Source organism: Wyeomyia smithii, chromosome 1 (assembly GCF_029784165.1).
Source record: "Wyeomyia smithii strain HCP4-BCI-WySm-NY-G18 chromosome 1, ASM2978416v1, whole genome shotgun sequence".
Taxonomy (NCBI): Eukaryota; Metazoa; Arthropoda; class Insecta; order Diptera; family Culicidae; genus Wyeomyia; species Wyeomyia smithii.
The window spans coordinates 131,703,729-131,723,421 of NC_073694.1; the positions used below are offsets into that span (position 1 = coordinate 131,703,729).

The 19,693-nt window shown below is 37.1% G+C and overlaps 1 protein-coding gene across 10 annotated transcripts in view; it reads right to left on the reverse strand.

Moving 5' to 3' along the window:
* Nucleotides 1–1,172: 1,172 nt before the first annotated feature.
* LOC129723484 (putative uncharacterized protein DDB_G0277255) overlaps nt 1,173–19,693 on the reverse strand; it is a 90,659-nt gene continuing 72,138 nt past the window's right edge. For 7 of the 10 annotated variants that reach the window (XM_055677767.1, XM_055678328.1, XM_055678168.1 and 4 more), the window contains 4 exons: nt 8,931–9,395; nt 5,722–5,952; nt 5,318–5,431; nt 1,173–5,259 (listed from right to left, as the gene is read on the reverse strand). In XM_055677767.1, coding sequence (XP_055533742.1) covers nt 4,901–5,259; nt 5,318–5,431; nt 5,722–5,952; nt 8,931–9,395 — 1,169 coding nt within the window. In that variant the 3' untranslated portion in view covers nt 1,173–4,900. The remainder of the gene's footprint in view (nt 5,260–5,317; nt 5,432–5,721; nt 5,953–8,930; nt 9,396–19,693) is intronic. The other 3 variants (XM_055678087.1, XM_055678408.1, XM_055678483.1) reach the window with 3 other exon arrangements.

The following is a 19,693-nucleotide window of genomic DNA, read 5'->3' on the forward strand; positions in this document are numbered from 1 at the left end:
TAGGAGTAAAGATCTATAAAACTTTTTAAAATGGTTTGCATTCATAAGCTACATTGCTGCATTGTAATTTGTTTTTCTCGTTTCACATTTGATTTTACTAAAGGCTTTCGTACATTTTTGTAAATAAACTAAATTTCTAGGAAAAAGCTCGCAACTGAAATATTAAAACAGCAACAAGCTGATTGTTGCAGATAGCGTGTTCAATTCTGTGGTGAGATATATAAATTTGTATACAACTAGACTCTATTGTGAGTCAACTCATCGATTCGATCGTTTGTTTTTGAACTTCAAAATTATACACTACTACAAAAACTAGTGCCATTGACTTCTTTGTTAAGTTTTATTATTGATTTTGCAACACCCAATACATGGGTTTAGCTCTGGGAGAAACTATTGGTACATGGTTTCTTAAATTTCAAGTTATTTTCCATCATTTATTGTTGTTGTTGTTTTTTCCCTCGTGAATCGTTCCTAATTACGGGGTAAGTAACAGAACAATTATTTATCCAATATATATATATATATATATATATATATATATATATATATATATATATATATATATATATATATATATATATATATATATATATATATATATATATATATATATATATATATATATATATATATATATATATATATATATATATATATATATATATATATATATATATATATATATATATATATATATATATATATATATATATATATATATATATATATATATATATATATATATATATATGTATATGTATATATATATGTATATGTATATATATATATATATATATATATATATTTATATATATATATATATATATATATATATATATATATATATATATATATATATATATATATATATAGATATATATATATATATATATATATATATATATATATATATATATATACATATATATATATATATATATATATATATATATATATATATATATATATATATATATATATATATATATATATATATATATATATATATATATATATATATATATATCACAAAGCGTAAACTAAATCTCCCATGAATACATATTATTTCCATTATCAAGTATTCCCTCTGCCTAGCCTTGGTTTAGCAATACAATATGTTTATACTAATGACGAACAACAGGTTAAATTTTTTGTTTCTCTTTTTTATTATGTTTTTTTTTTACTTTACCATCGCTTAATTTAATAACACGTAAATGCTTCGTTTGCCATTAATAGTGTTGTCATTCACATAATCGTCCTCAAAATATCAACGGCTTTCAAGTGACATTAGTGGTATTTCAGCAAATATGATAATAATGTAATATAGTTATTAAAAATGTGTCTTACTTCCATACAATCGGTTTATCACTATAGTCCTGTTTTCGCAAAAGTTCACTACCAGAATAATATTCCGATGGGACGCCAGCATTTGCCCACGCACTCCGTCATTAGTCAGTGAAAAGTCGAAATTATTGGTAATCTGTGTGCGGCTATTTCGATACAGTTGTGACAACAGCTCTTTTTTCATGTTGAGGGCTTGGCATTTGCTTAGTAGTTTCTATCTAGTAGTTTTCGTGGTTAGTAATTGCAACGCACTCGGTTTAAGTGCTCTAGATTATATATCCAAAATAAATCACTGACAAAATTTCCAAGACAAACATAATTACAGAAAAGCGTTCTTTCCAAAATAAAAAACTTGAAACAATCAATTTGTTACTCTACTCAAAATGGATGCTGTTTTAGAAAAAGAATTATCTTTGATGTTATCGAAACATTCACATTGGATACTGAATCCAGAAAATCAAAGCATAGTTTTTATTTTCATGAAATATGCTGTTGACTGTTTCGTCATCTTCCAAGTACAGAATGGACGAAACTAATAATCAAACTTTATTGTCCAATAAAACAACTGTTTCAAGCTTCCTATTTAGGGTAACGATACGTAACTAAATCGGATGATGAAGACGTGAAATTTATCACTCACATCTGTTCACATAAGGATTAACGTTCACAGATTATGCGGAAATTATTTGCTCTCACATGACAACAAAGTTTTGAACAACTTGAACTCGCAAGCACTGAAGGCTTATATAACACAATTCTGTGAACTATCTGTTTGCCATCCTCTCAGTTCCTTATGTGTTCACCCTATTGTTTCACTTAGCGTCCAGCCTGATCGATCTTTGTGGAAGTTTAACAAGTTATATTTGTTTTCCATGTTCCATTTTTTCAGTATAACAAAAACTGCAATTTTATTTTCTGATGAACATCACTGTGAGAGTCAAATAATACATAATGTCAATGTGAAAATGTACGACTTCGCTATCATATTAATGAAAAATTCATCGAAAAAGCAGTAACTGTGGACTGTTATATCAGTTCCTAATGTTGGATATTAATACGGCTGTTCTTGAAAAAAATTGCTATAAGCACCCGGATGCACTAGCCAAAATGGACGGGCCATTTTTAGACTCTGACTTATTACTTTTGTGGATCTATATGCGGCTAAGCAATGTGTTTCAATGGTGTTTGCTCTATGTGTTGTGTTGTAGATTGTATTCAAAGTTATTTTGATCGCAAATTTCATTTAAGCAAATTTATAGCCTATCTAAACGAAAAGTGTCCAAAGCGACTCCATATGCTTCGAGTACTCTGGTTGTAAAAAGCGTGTTCTGAATTTGTTTGTTGTTTTTTTTTCTGTGTTGCCCGACGGAAATGGTTCTGTCTATTTGCAAAAAGCATTGATGGATATCAGTTACGATGATGTAAAATGTAGACGGATAATGAGTCTGTTCTATTCTGTTGCAAACAGTGTATTTGTATGGTTGTTTGGTTTTCGTATTTCCAATCTAAACGGTATTCTTGTACAATTTCAAAGATATACAAATTATATACTAATTTGTGGCTTTATATAACATATTTTGAGTCTTTACGCGAATTATACTTCCACACAGTTTGTTTTTAAATTCCATTACAGTACACTTGCACCGAGAAAAACTCGAATGCTGCCTCTCCTCTACCTGTTTATGCAGAAACCGGCTTCGACCGATAGTCGATTTGTGATTTCACAGACTGATAGGTCGTACCCTGCAGCCAATGTATCGCCTAGCTAATTAGTAATGTTATTGGCCATCCTATGCGGTTTTATCTACAAGCAAACATATCTTCGCACCAGTTTGCTACAGAGTCAACAGCTGGCATAAAAATCAACAAATAAATTACTAACACAGATACCCTGTTGGAGCACAACGCGCCTCCATAATCATCCATCAGATGGTGCCGCGCGGTAAGAGGTACCAGTTTTGAATGATGAGGAGTGTTTACGTTCTGGTTTCGTTATCGATTATATCAATTATTTTTTAAATTCATCGGCAATTACTCGCGTAAACAAGTTACCCTATTCTAAACTACCAGGTTATTAGTTCTCTTTGCTGCTTTTCATAATAACATGCAATTCCTTCAGAGAATGTTCATTTGATTCATTCGTTGTTAATGCAACAACTTGACTTCTGTGCAAGCTATTTTTCTCGCTTTGTTAATTGGATAATAGTGTGTAGCAACCGTTCAAAAACACCTTGAAACACCCAATCAAAATTCATAATCTGTCTTACGAAGATCAAATTGCTTTCAAAACATATCAACCACTAAAAATCCAATGATTCATAACTGGTACCATCTTGATTTATTACCACGCACTGAAAAAGCACTCAGTTCAAGTTTCAAATTAATCAAATAATTTCAAAAGTGGTAGAATGTGACTTACTTTATCATGTAAGCAGTAGATTTTTAGTTGATGAAAGTAATCCTGTCACAAGACCACAAAATGATTCGATAAACTTTAAACCAAGAATTAACTAGTTATTTTACACGTTTTACGTGCATCTATCATAACGCTGTATGAAATCGGCTATTTCCTGAGAATGCAGCGACGCGATAGTGTGAGTATAATTCTGAACAACTCGGCGAAAAATGTCTGTACCTTTAATTGTAGTAAGTGTTTTGGACTGGAAATTTCCGAATGGCTCTTTCGATGATAAGAAAAAGTATAATAAATATATTATGGGCATATAATACTTGAAAAAAAGTAAGTTTTTAAAAGTACCTTACATTTTAAGTTCCATTCAACCGATCAATATAGTTAATCGTTTTTAAATTTGTATCTCTACGTCGAAAATGGTAGTTATATTAAAAGTTCAGCAGAAAAGGCATAAACTTATAAAATCTTTATCATGAAACAACAATTTAAATCCAATTTGAAACTTACTGATTGAATTATTATTATATGTTATGTAAGCTGGATATTATGCGCTGGATGTACAGTTAAAGAAAATTATTGACACTCCCAAATAGAAACGAAACAATCAACCATTTGAGAATTGTGACCTGTTTATGTATTATTCGTTTTTTTGCGGATGTTTGATCTGTATTGCTTGTCATGTTTTGCAAATATGGAATTCTGTAATGAGTACTACCACAGCATGCTAAACAACGTTGTAGTTTTGGTTTTGACTTGTCTAAATATTAGATAACAAGACTGAGTAAGTAAATATCTGCGATATACGATTTCCAGTAAATTCTCTCCACGAGGACTCGTACCGATTGGCAAAAAATATGTTACGAACTGGTTTAATATAGTTTAACATCCTAAGTCTACCCTGTCATGATGGTGTGATAAATAGTGCTGGTATTCGGTAAAAGTTTTTTTGTTTGTTTTTAATTTCAGGTTATGCAGATATAAAATTATAAAATTAATCAGAAAGTATTATTACTAGTATGGATTTTTTGCATGCTCTCGCTACAAATACGTTCGCACATCAATGGAAAATTCTTTTTACTATTTTTGTCATAAGCATCAGAAATATTCTACAGTAGTTTAAACGAGTTTACGATTGACACATTCTTAGGGTTCTTCAGGTTTGTCGCCATCAGGATTGCCCCAGAAACGATCGAATCTATCACGTGCTTTATCTAAAACATCTGTTGAAACATTCCGATTAACTACCGGAGAATTTATATCTGACTCAAAAGCCGGATCATCCAAGCATCTTAGTGTCGATCCTGGAACCGGCTTATCGAGGCGAACGTCCGATGTATTTTGTGCTGTTTGAAGAGGAGCTTCTTGAACAGTTGCTGTACCAACTGGCATAGGCTTGGGTTCAACAGGGACAACAACCGATGATGTTACAGATGATTTTGATTTTAATAGTTCGTCGTCCTCATCATCGGACTCCTTTATAAAATTGGGTTCTAGTTTACTACCTGAAACAGTGTCTATTATGTATTGAAGTATAACTTAACAAGGAAGTCTTCTACTCACTAGGCAATTTGGATTGTTCTCCAAGCTCTGGCGGTGCTGATTGTGGTGCTGGTGGTGGATAATCCACCGGAGTAGAAGCCTTTATTTCGCTATGAGGTCGAATTATAGGATCACCTAAGGACACCATTGAAACATTTATGAACTAATCGACTTCGATGTTGGAAATTAATTAAGAAATTTAAAAACACGACTGAAAACAGGATGCAGCGTTCAAATAAAGCATAACTTGAGTTGACTTTGTTAGTCTGGCATAATACAAAATAATTCGTTCTGTTGGTGGAGAACTGACTTTTTAATTTCCTATTGTACCAGTTTTGGTGTTGTGAAATATACGACCAATCCCATTCCAATTCATAGAAATTTGGTAATGTTATCCTGCAAAAGATGCGATTGATTGCCCTCACCTGTATCACACTCACCTTCTCTTACATTTTGAGTAACCGTGAAAGTTTTTCCCGTGTCCAATGGTACGGTCCAGTTTACCGGATCCGGAGAACGCATTATGATCTGCTCCGGCGATTTGACCCGTGTCGGTTCGGGAGGCGACTTTATAATCTGCTCAGTAATTTCTGGCGCCGGCTGTGGGCTAGCGCTTGCGGCCGATATACCACCGTCCTTTTCAGCATCATCCTCATCTATTTGAAATAACAACAACAAACAGAAGTGCTGTAGAACGCGCGTAACAGGTGGTCATTATAAGATATACCTACACGTTGACACTGCTAAATAAAATATATGAATGGGAAATCTTTGAACAAAGGCATTAATCAACAGGCAAATCAAGTTTAATCTTTTTACAGAAAAAAAACAATCATGTGAAATATAAAAAATAGATGAAAAATAGTGCATGTTGTGACATCCGCTTTTTATTCTATCAAAATGATAAGTATTACTGATATAACATGTTCTTTACAATATGCCGATATTTTTTTTTCAATTTAATAACGATATTCTTATCTTTATTTTTTCTATTTTCAAAATTTCGTGCTTCACAAACAATCAATGTCATCTTGGCAACGACTAGCCAAACAAATTTTTATTGCAGTTTTTTTTATAAGTCAAAAATTGGTACACGGATAAAAACTTATGACCTCGCTGCTGATTCTTATCGCTTGGTGATAAAGCTTGACTTTCAAACGGTACGATTAACCAGAACGAATGAAAATTGAAGAAAAGTTGAAAGTAAGATGACTTAGCATTAGAGGCTAACCCCAGAAATCTTTTGTCTAGCTCATAAAAAGTATTGGAGTTTTAGAGAGAAAAATTTTCTGGAAATATCAACCTTAGGAAACTCAAGCTTGAAGTTTGAAAATGTTTCGTTGTTTAACATGCCAGTATACCTGATATCCATCAATAGTGCATTTGTAAACATGGAGAAAACAATCACCGCTACTACAACATGAGGTTACCACACCGAAATGGTGAACCAAATCTACAAAATTTTATTGGCTCATTGTCGACTGAACGTTAATTGAAAACTTTCAATTCAATTGATCCAAAATAACAAGGCACGTACTACTTTGGCTCACTTTGACTTAAAGGTAGTGTCGCATGATGTTTCCAGCTAAAGTTTGGATTTTACACTGTAAAACTTACAGCAACAGAGCCAAATTGCTCATCTCCATCTTAAAGAGAAAACAATTTTCCCCCCTCTCAACAACTGTTAGTTGCCTTTCAATGAGCGTTATACCATCTGTCGTTGAGAGAGAGAGGATAGTGACAGTTTCTCTAGCGAACAAACGCCCCGAACTTGACAGAGCAGTTGTCAGTGCAACTCTTTTAAATAACTTATCCACATACCTACGGAAGAAAAGTAAAATGAACCTCGAAGAATCGTGTTTCTGTTTTCATCGCCCTAGGGTGCGGCTGTTTTGAAATTTCAGCATTTCTAAAACCGAAGAGTACAGCCACATATGATGATTTGGTTAGCCATATATTTGATAAAATAGATTCAAATGACCATCGCCAGAACAATTATGGTATTAGCGCTACTATCCTACTGACTACAACAGATCAAAACACAGCTGAGATAGGATGACTATACTATTATTCGACTATCGTACCTCTAAATCTATCAAAAATCTATTGTTGTCTAGTTCTCTAGTCCCCTAGTTATTTAGTTATCTACAAGCAAAAGTTCGAACCTGAGAAATTATTGCATTTTTTCTATTCGTACTCTACAAGTGTCAACCTGATTTTGTACAAACCCTTGTCCGTGTCAAGAAAATGTTATCGAGGTATTGTATTGAATTCAGAGTGAAGAAGTCTATTGACATCGAGTGACCTGTTTCTATTAAAATTCAAGCCCACTTCTACTCGCTTGTCAAAGCGGACTCTATATTCTCACTCCCCATTTTCTGTTCTTTTTCACACTATTCAAAGCCCGGAGATAGGATATCTGTGTATAAATTTTACTTATTTTTCATAGTCCCATTTTTGCCACTGTTGAGTCGATAACCGAGAATCGTGCAATGGTTCCCCGCAGGTAAGAGTAAAATAGTACCTTACAACTCCCGACATCCTTCCGGGGTTCGGGTCTCGAACCTAGCCCATATTGTGGTTGGTGGAGATCAAGGGACTGGTATGGTAGCCTTGGTATGGTAGTTCATCCCAAAACTTTTTTCTCTGCTGTCACAATTTGCGTCATTGTGTTTTAGGACAAAATTAATGAATTATCACATAACATGCAAAAAAAAATAAGAAAATGCTCAAAACTATCTGGATATGCTATCAATAATTGCAGTCAATATTTGGTCGGTGTGTCCAAATTGGCATAAGATAAGGGTAAACTGACCATTTTTCTGATGCCAGTGCCAGTGATCTTGGTAACGCGTCAAATGTATGGTAGCTGACAGTGATGTCATCCCCGTGGTGGAGATGATACCAACTTCGTTAGTTTAAATTATTCATTCTCATAGATAAGAATCCAGTGTGTCGTGCATTATTGCGGATAATCATTCTCAATTTTTATTTCTATGTCGTCCCTCTAAATCAGTAAAGCGTACTTTTTGCAGTACCAACCCATACCTAATTCGCAGCATTATAAAAGTGTCATTTCTCATTTCGACGTTCATTCATTGAACGTTTACCATCCATAATTTGAAAATATTATTATGACCTACCTTTCGGCTAGTTATAGGATATTAAAATGAAAATTGTTTACTACTAGAGACAAGATGCGTATGACAATGACAAAAACCAAAACTATGAATAAAAAGCTACATAATAGACAAATGTTCAAAGCATATCTAGGAAATAACTAACAACACTACGACACTACAACGGAATACCAACACTCATATACAACACCAAAGCAGACAGCACAGCTACTGCTTTTGCTCTAAAGCATATAGGTAATTCTTTATTCAAAAGAGCTTAGTTTTTCGTGAGAAAAGTTCACACAAACATAAAAATTTCGGTGTCACTCAAATACACACGAGATTAGAATTTCGTTATGTTGGATAACGAAGGGTTATGAAACACACTCCAAACTGAACAAGGACTCGAAAGGCAGGAGCGTTTCACTTAAACCGAAAAATTGGCCCAAGAGCAGAGGGAAACAGGTTTTGCGACCCGGATTAAAACGTAATTTTGCATGAAAAGCGCTACTTACTTCCCGCAGCTTTGGTTCCAAATTCGTTTTGCGTTTTGCTGTTTGCGGATTTTCGCGGTGGTTCTTTTTTCAACGAATCGACGACTGCCGCTTTGCCACTACTGGCCGTTCTGGGCCGATTCTGCGAGCCAATCTTTGTACCAAGTGTGAGCTTAGCGCGAGAAGGATGCGAGGAGGCTGTAGTTATAGAAGATGTGATGGTTTGGTTGTTGGGAATGGAGTTATTGTTACTTATATCAGGTTTAGTGGGTAATGATGACGGGCGGGTGTGATTAGGTAAATTGTTGTTATTGTTGCTGTTGGTGGTATTGGTTATGATGTTGTTATTGACGGTGTTGATGTTGTTGGTCATGTTGTTGTTAGCCATCATGGATTTACTGGAAGGGGCAGAATACACTCGTGTAGTGCCAACATGCGGCAGAGTGCTACTCTTGGAGCGGGAATGATTTGTGGTGGATAGGGTTGCTAGAAAAAAATGGTAAATAACCAGAAAAGAATAGAAAACAAATTAATGAAATGTTCTCGTTGACTACAAAGGTAACAACTACTGAAGTGAGTTAAAGAAAATTTAAGGAAATCAACAAAAAAGGAGCTTGATGTGATGCGCAACTCATGGAATGAATGTAGTAGGTAACGCTGACGTACAGTATACAAATTTTAAAGTTCAAAATCGTTTTCGACAAGAAAATCATAGGCCAATGGATTTTTTAACACTCAGATAATTCGTAGTTACCAATGGCTTGCTTATGGTTATCATTATTAACAAACAGTATACGATCATGTGTGGCCATATTTCTGTTTTTTTTTTTCAAAACAACACGAGCATAGACATACCTTCTGATGAAGTTAATTTTGAAGCTAAGTGAAATAAAATAACAGAGGTTGTGGATAAGACAGGATCGCAAGATTGTTTTTACATCAAGTTAGTTTTCATATTAGAAACAATTTTCTAGAGAAAATGACCGGAAAATACCTGAAAAATTCAATTCTTTTGAACATATGTACTAGTCGTCAAATCGTTCATAGGTCAAATTGTGGAAGCATCAATCAACGATAGAAGTAAAGCTAGATATAGATCACTATTCTTCATTCATTATAACCTTACTGATATTATCAACGGCAAACGATGCCAAATACTATTAAATTGCATATCACAAAGACCCTTTTCAAAATTCACAAAAAAAAACAGAGTATAAGACACATTCCAGCGTAACGTGACACCATGAGCAACCGACTTTGGTACACATTTTAGCCTGGATATTAGAAATTAGCTCAAAGAGCATATGATTAAACAGGTCGTAAATAATGCCAACTAGGTGTACTTTCTTTTAACGGGTTGGTTTAGCAATTTAGCAGGTGTATCATGCACTGCAACCCGATACATTTTGTAAGGCGACACCATCGATGAATTTCAACCTTCGATGGCATACGTTCAGATATCTGCTCTGCTGTGAGTTCTTGAACCCTGGTTTCTTCTAGACATTTGTTTCGGAGACAAAATCCAACAAAATAACATATTACAACATATAAAACACTGAATTTTTAGCGAAATGTTCCCAAAAACATTCCGGTGTGTCAATGGTGTCGCGTTACGCAAAACAGTCTCCTGCAAATGGTGTCGCGTCACGAAAATGCGAGCTTTGTAAATGTGGGCATCATGATTAGTTTTTAGTCATATTATCTTCGGCAAAGTTGTTGTTTAGGTTAATACCAATAAGTTTTTGCTATGACATTAACATTTAGTTTAAAGTTACGCCGATGGGGGCGTTTCAAATTTATATTATTTTACCACTCATCGTACTGAGAATGTTTTCTTTCATAAAAAAGCTATATCTCATTCAGATTTTACCCTTTTTTGATACAGCTTTTTTCGACCGCAAACAAAAATAGCTGTATCTTACTCAAAATTGCACTCAAATTGCAAATTTGATTAGGTTTCCTAGAAAAAAAATATCAAAATGTACTTGAAGTAAGAAAAGACATGTGAAAAACACGAATGAATCCGTTTTTTTGGGGTTTGTGGTGGCTTGTTGCAATATTTGGTAGTGTCGTAACCATCCGGTATTAAGTGAGTTTGGTAGGAATATTGTTAATTTATAATGTACCTAGAGTTTGATGAGTTTGTATGAATGTTGAAAAGTTTTTTTCATTGATTTATTAAGGTGGCTGTCAGCCACAGGCTGGTTCGCCAGCGATTATTCAGCAACTCCCCAAGGAACGAAGTGAAGTGTAATTGGCCTGGTTGTTTTCGTGTTTCGAAGGTTTTAGCATTGAAGACCAACGAGTTTCCATCGTTTGATATTTAGGTATAATACGATTTCAATTTTTGACTAGAAGTAAAAACATTACCAGAGTATATGTAGTGTACGTGAGTTTTCTGTTTTATTCTTTGTCATGTGGCAATGATTATTGTTGATGTGTTTTTCGTAAATAACATGGTTGGTTAGAGCAGTATTTACGCCAAAAAGCAAAGAAAAACTAGACACTAAATCTAACAATTGAATAAATTGCTTAAGAAACAGCATAAGTCTATTTGAGGTTAAAATAGTAAAATACACTGTTTTACACTATCTTTGAAATTATAATATATTCGCGTTTCCATAATTTATTTTAATTTTCAAGCACACACATTTTTACTGTTATCTGAAAACCATTATAATAATTTCGCTTAGGTGTGCATTGGCATTGAATATGTAATGATCTAATTCCAGTGAAAAGCAAACTCCTTACTTCTAGGTGGATATAACTTGATGCAGATGACTATTATTTATCATGATTCCATGTTGTGTTATCAATGGACACTGACGAGAGCTCAAAAACTCGTTTTTAGTAACTTAATAAAAACACATAAAATTTTCGTAACGCGACACCATAACTTAGACCCTATTGTAACTTTGAGTAGAATGCACCAATTTCACATACCAGCATATGCTAAGAAAGGTCTCATCGAGTACTAAGAAAATCCTGAATACTACTTTTCTACAGTTTGTAACATTTGCACAATACGAAAAAAAACTACTATTTTTGTAACGCGACACCATAATGAAGGACCTGTTTTTCAATGACCTACCATTGAATCTACAAAATAGCAGCAACAACTGCGTATAGGCCATGAATATGTCCATAAAAACCCTTTACTTTCCTACGCATCACATGCCCATAGCTTCAAAATAGTATCATTTAAGTGTCAAAACTATGACTTTATTAATCTTCGAGGAGTGTTTTAATTCAATCATTCAGTCAAGTTTTGCATGTGAATTCAAATGAAACAAACGTTTTCCGTAAAGTTCAATTTATCTTCTTTCACATACATATCAGTTCTGGGTCAAATATGGAGTTCGAAATTTTGTTGTCTTGGCGTAGAAGAGCTAGGAATGTGTCATAAGTAGATGTGCCTTTTACGCACAAATCTAAAATATCCCAAAAAAGACGAAATAATGTGGTTACAACTCATATAACTTGCTTATTAGATACACATAATAGACCGGAACAGGTTTAATAAAAATGGGAAGTCTTCAAATTCGACTTTTTCACAAAATGAAAAAAAAATTTTTGACGCAAATTTTCAAATACGTTTTTCTCGAAAGTATGAATTTTGAGTTGTGCTAGTACTGAACTCAACTGACGATATTATGAATTTAACTGTACATCATTGATGGAATCTCTGACTTCAACCAATAAGTAAGCCATTTAAAAATACAATCACTGCAAAGCAAGTTAACAGCAGCAGTCCAGATTCTGCCTGAATGTTGAGCGAAAAACAAAGAACATTTGGGATTTTTATGTCTCCGAACGTGTCAGAATTAAATTAAAACAAAAAACTTCCGCTTGTCCTCTTCAAAATGCTTAAAACTCAGTCAGTTTCCCACAGGGGGCTCTTGTGGCTTTCAAACTCCATACATTTACCATCCACCACTCATTGATTCTGGTACCAGCGTTTCTGGTACCCACTTTTTGGTTGGTTTGCCCTAAAACAAGTGAAATAGAGTGAACATCACATTTTGTCGGTAGTTTTATTCTCGAATAAGTGTCGTTTGAGATGAATAAAAAACAAGAACTCGACTTTTGTTTTCAGTACAATGTGCACTTTCAATGAATGAGATAAGTTTTGTAAGCATTTGAAACGAAATATTGACGCCGTGATGAATTTATGGTTGGTAGGCAAAATGTTGACATTTATAGGCCCCTGGTTTCCCACGGGTTTTCTCCATTATTACGAAAATCTATTGGAGAATCATCTGTGCGTCCACCAAAATGCAAAAAAATGTGCTTTTGTGACGCTAACTATTGTACTGTTAAAAAATCTAGAGCCGTGTTGAACGCATATTTCGACCAATCGTATCACGCTGAACATCACTCTATTAATGATCTATTGTTGTTGTTTTACACGCTCGAGTGCACAACGATACGTCCAACGGATGTATAACTCCCGGTAACGGTTGCGGTAAAAAAATGGACAAAAGTTACCGATTTTTCATGGGAACAATACGGATTGACGAAATTATACATGCAGTATCAACCATATTAACCCATGAGTTAGCAGCAAAATTTCACAGCTCTATCAGTCGAACTTTAAACCTTGATGGTGAAAACTGTGAAGCTACTCTGTTCAGAAGTGTGCGCTTCAAAAGAACCTCGTTGCGTCGAAAAAGAACATCGTGCGGTAGTTTGTGGACAACGTATACGCCCGTTCCGGTATCTACAACATCTTGGCACTATTGGACAACAATAAGAGCATTGGAAGAAAGCCCGGTTCCGGACGGCCGACGACAGTTTCGCCTTCACACTGTTCTGTCACTTTTTCCGAACTCTGGTTTAGTTGTTAATTAGGTAATTGTCATAAGGAAATTTTATCTGTTGACAAATAAAAATATGTAATATCTCCAGTGGCGTAGCTATGGTTTGGTGGGCCTGGTGCGGTAACAAAAATGTGGGCCCCCAATGAAAATGACTGAACAGTTTTTTCATCCATAAAAGGAATTGAGACAAACAAAAAAATTAGATTTTTCTACTTATTTACCCGGACGAACACATACGATTCGCATAGATTCTCTAGGATTCCTCACATTGGATTCGTGAGCGTCCTTAAGAAGGATTCCTGAAAAAAGAATCCTCAGGAATGCCCTGTATGTTGCTCTAGGATTCTTGAATAAGAATCGTGAGTGGGAATCCTCCGGATCGTGTTTGCGATTCCTTTCACGATTCCGTCACCGTGTTATTCGGTATCCTGAGGATTCTTACTCAGGATTCTCTGCGTGCTAGTAATGGTATTCCGTTGTCCGCAAAATCAATAATTAGATATTTAGATACTCACTTTCCGAGCCCGTTTGGTTGACAAAATCAGAAATACAGATTCAAAATCAATGGAATCAGTGATTTCACGTTCGGTTGATAAAATGGCAAGGTTTGTTAATCTCAAGTTACTCATCGTTGACCTTAAATAGTTCTTGATCAACTTCAACTTAAAGAAACTTGATCAACTTTAACTTAGAGCCAACTGTTTTCAAGTGCATATAGTCTCGCGTTAACGCAGATTATTTCCCTCGCTCTGTTTCATGTTTTCAAGTTAGCCACGGATAGACAGCGTTTTCCAGACTTGGTAAAAGCACCCTTCCGAACCGCTCGGTGACATCGCCAAATTATAGACACCAAGCACCACGAGCGTATTATCGTCTTATGTGACATTCGTAGCAAGCACCAGCTCGGCGCAAGAGCAAAAAAGTTACGAATGCAGTGCGATAATCTTGTGTTCGTCACCTGGAGGCACGTTGAGCGTTTTTTTTCTTTCCGTTTTGTGTTGATCCATGAAGAGATATTTGCTTTGTGATGCTTTTCTTAATTTGTTGTGCACCAAGCTGAAGACCAAAGCACCTAGCCCGAGTGCGTGTGGGTTATGGAGCAGCTACAATCAAGCTCTGCATGAGATGCTGTGCGTACTTTACCAAGTTTGATTAGGAACTTTCTAATATTTTTTTTTAAATATTAACTCGTTTCTTAAATAAAGATTGATGATCGGCGGAAAGACGGCGACGAAAAGTATCAAAAAAGTGTCTTTATTATGTTCCACTGTATTTTCTGGCTAAAGGCTCAAAAATATAAAGCAATTTAAACCTCATATTGCAAGAAATATTTACCGAAACGCATGCTTTCTTTAAACGAAACAAACAAATCCAAGTAATTGCAACTGTTGCAAAAATTGTAAAAAAATTTCACGGTGTGTTCTTTTGAACCTATTGAACAGAGCATTATTTTGCTTCATTACATTAAATTTCATTTCATTGAACTCATGACATTTAAAGTCAAAAACAACACAAATATATAGTCACCCACTCACCCGCATACGCCGTCAGCGCTGACCCTCTGCACTAGCTGTAACGTGTAATATACATACCAAAGAGAAGCAGAGTACAAGGAGACGAAGATGCCACGAAGCAAAAAAGCAAGCAAAATGATTCGGGGCTGAACCGTGCGCTCTATGTAACTTTAGAAAAACACCAACGAAGAGATATCCGTTCTGTGGTGGTATTCTTCATTCTTCGCGTGTCGAATCATCGACCGAAGCACTCAGCTCAAGTGCGTGATACCTAGCAAGCAAGAACTCAATCTTTGTTTCACCTCTAGTGCGGTGCGTGCTTTACCAAGTCTGATTTTCAACATTGCAAAAAAATACATCCTTCGTTGCGTGTTTCCACGTTGCATCGAATGTTTTCTGCGATCGCGAAACATTCAACTTCTGCGTCAGTCGAATCACGAATCTTGGTAAAAATGATCATCGGTATCACGTATACTTTGTCCGTGTAGATCACGATTGCAGAGTGGCGAGCACAAATACATAAGGTTAAGTTCAGATGGGCATGTTGACCGGTTCGGTGTTCGCAAAATTTTGGGGCCCCTTTGAGTGGTGGGCCTGGTGCGGACCGCACCAACCGCACCCCCCTAGCTACGCTACTGAATATCTCATGCTGGGTTGGGTTGGGCCGAATTTATTCAGAGGAGGATTCGGATCCACCCACGCTATTTTGTTTCGATGGTGAAGTGGTACACCACCTACAACTGTGTTCTAGCAACCTTGAAGCACAACCTATTTTCGAATGATGTCAAGTCAATTGAACAATGCTTCTCTTCAAGTTCATCATTTTATAAAAAAGAGAGTTGAAAGAGAAATACAACTGAAATTTAGCGTTCCACACCATCAAATTGATTAACCCAATTGGAGTGTATTCCTTAGCCTATTGCAAGAAATACAAGAGATATAGTTCTACGTTAACCTTGCGGTCATGTCTTAAAAACAACCTCTTCAACTTTGTTTATTAATAATTTAAAAGATGATAGAAGACTTTCTGCAAACATTCGAAAAACACTCAAACACATTTAAATCCTATCAAAACATTCAAAATTGGTCGTATTTGTTAAAAGTAACTGGGTTCCTAGATCCCCGGAAAATGTGAATGTCAATTTGTATTTGTGTGAATGCATATTGATATACGTATGCGTGTGTATGAAAGTGAGGGATATATGGTAATAGATAGGAGTAGGGTAAGTGAGTCAGTTATGGCAAGTGCGCCAGTAATGGCTATATCGCATAAGCGCAATGGTATCAATTATGGCAATATGGAGTAAACACAATGGGCCTTAACTGGTGTATGCACTAACTGGTACATTGTTTAGATATTGCCATAACTGCTATACATCCCCTATTTGTATGCGTGTGTGTGTATATAAATGAAAACCTCTCAGCTGGTCTCGAGGTACGATGTTGCCGTTGGTTCGAATCTCGACAAAGAAAAGACTAACAGTTTCGGTGGGATCGGAGCACTAGAACTGCTATGGCCCTGTACGCTAACAGTTGGTCGCAAAGTGTGTGCTAAACTAAAGCGCAAAAAAGCGGAATGTAGCAACTAGGCTTCGCTTTGCTTCTGTCAAATGAAAATTAGTTTTCCCCTCGAACGAAGTTTGACTACTAAAAATCATACATAAAAGTTGCTAAGAGTTCGACTCTAAGTTGTTATGTACGTTGGGTGTATTTTCGGCTGAGTAAGTTCTTTCAAGTACCACATCTACTACAACGGCGGCGACAGAGCGGAACGGGGCGTCAGCTTCGTGCTACTCGGAAACCAAATGAAGCGTGTCATTAGGTGGAGACCTATTATGACCGTCTACGCGTATTGAGGATCAAGGGCAGATTCTTCAATTACAGCCTTATCAACGTGTACGCGCCGACAAACGATAAAACCGATGACGTAAAGAAGGAGTTCTATGAGCGGAGTTTATTGAGAAAACGTATGGAGAGTATCCACAACACATATAAAGATCGTCATCGGAGATACGAATGCACAAGTCTGAGGAGTTCTTTCGTCCCGTCTGTTGTACCCATTTTGCCCGTCTGAATATTCGGAAGCACGACGGCGGGCACTTTGCAGACGTCATAGATGTGCGGTTCTTTTTGAGGGCCAAACATCGACTCGGGTCACTACCTCGTGGTAGGAAAGATTCGCGCCCGGATGTCCAACGTATTTGAATCGAGATCGGCGAGGAAGGTACGTTAGGGCATCCAGAGGTTATCAGCGGAAGGAGTTGCTGCAGAATATACTCGGAAAGTTGGTAGACGGATCGGTGAATCAGCTGGTGTGGACCTGAACGAGCAGTGGAAGCACATCCATGATGCGGTCAGCGAAACAGCGCGTGAAGTGATAGACATGAAAACAATCACGCGTAGTGGGTGGTTCGTTGCTGAGTGACTAGAGGTGATTGAAGAGAAGAACTGAGCCGAAAAGAGGCTTCACCGCCGGACGAAACGTGAGCACTACGATCGCGTCCTCGCGGAGGCGGAGAATCACTACACCAGGCACGACACGAGGAGCCTCTATAGAACGATCGACGGAGTCAAGAACCGGACCGTGCGAGTACCTGCCATGTGTAATGACAATGTGGGGAACCTGATTACCGATAAGTCGCAGGTGGCCAGACGTTGGAAGCAACATTTTGAAGTGGTGTTGAACGGTGACAAAGGTAGGAGAGTCGTCGAGGGGAACAGGATAGAAATTGGGGAGGACGGACAAGCTGTGTACCCACCAACGTTGGACGAGGTGAAGAATGCTTGCAAAGAGGCGGTTTTTAAGTGGGGCCGATCTACAACGTTGTTCGTCTTGAAACAGATCCTCGACAAGTTTCGAGAATACAACTTGCAGGCATAACATCTTTTTATTGACGTGGACAGATTTTTAACGATTTTGATCCCCCCCCCCCCCCCTCCGTGGACAAATGCCCATATAAATTCTAAAAATTTTGTAAGGACCGTGGACATTACGCAAAAACACACCCACCCCCCCTCTTCAAGCTGTCCACGTGGTATGTGGATGGCCCCTGAGCATGGTTTCCAACAAAACCAATTAAACTGTTACGTGCGGCGCTTTACACTTGTTTCACATCAAGCGTCAGGACAGCAGGCGAATTTTTGGAAGCGTTTGTGACGTTAGATGGTCTGAAGCAAGGTGGCGAGCTCTCGAACTTGCTGTTCAATACAGTTTTAGGAAGTCCAACACGAAGGGCAGGTGTGCAAAGGAGCGGTACCATCATTACGAAGTCCCTCATGCTTCTAGGCTTCGCGGACGACATTGATATAATTGGTGTTAACCCTGGAGCAGTTCACTCACCATAAACACTACCAAAACGAAGTACATGGTGGCTGGCAGAGAGCGTGGTAGTTCTGCGGGTGTTGATGCTGCGGTGGAGATGTATGGGGATACTTTCGAGTGGTTGACAAATTTGTTTATCTTGGTACTTTCGTGACATGTGACAACAAGGTGAGCCACGAGGTAAAGAGACGGATTGCGGCAGCGAACAGGGCTTATTACGGATTGCGTAGTTAGCTTAGGTCCCGTAGCCTACGATCCGTACGAAATTTGCGCTCTATAGGACTCTGATCCTCCCGGTGGTGCTCTACGAACATGAATCGTGGACGTGGAAGGAGGCTGATCACCGAGCGCTTGGGGTCTTCGAGCGTAGAATCCTGCGATCAATACTCGGAGGCAAATTAGAATCACGAGTTGTACGATATTGTCAAGCTGATGAAACACTGCAAGTTACAGTTGGCTGGTTACGTAGCACGAAATGCGGATGAGCGACCGGCAAAATAAATACTCAGCAGAGAGCCGGATAAAAGCCGACGACTTCGAGGCAGACTTCGCACGCGCTGGATGTGTACTGTCGACGAGGATGCCAGAGCAGCGGGTGTGCGGGGAGAAGGGGAGACTGGAGAGGAGCAGCCCAGAACAGAGTTTTGTGTAGACGTATTCTGGATTCGGCATAGGATCTCTACGATCTGTCGCCATGAAAGTAAAGTAAAATAAGTACGTCTCAAAAAAGAAGAACGACCACAATTTTTGCTGTCCGACGTCTAGTCACCGATCAGTGTAATCTTCAAGGAAAAATAAAGCTTGTTCTTTCTTTGGCATAAGGCTTCTTAGGCTTATCGTCAACACGTTATACGTTCGATCTAACTTTTTTAAGGCGGCTCAAAACGCACAAAAAAATTTACACCATACACTAATCGGAGCTGCAACGGAGCAATTTTCAACTTTCGAAAAGATTATTTAAAGCTCGATTCATTTAGTATTTGGACGCACTGTTTGCTTAACTTCAGCGCTGCTAGTCAGATTTGGAATCTCTCAAGGGGGGACCCTACTCTGGAAGGTCGAAAAATAATGAATTTTAGTGATTTTTTCGGATGTTTAGAATAAAGTGAAGTGTTCGGGTATTTTGTT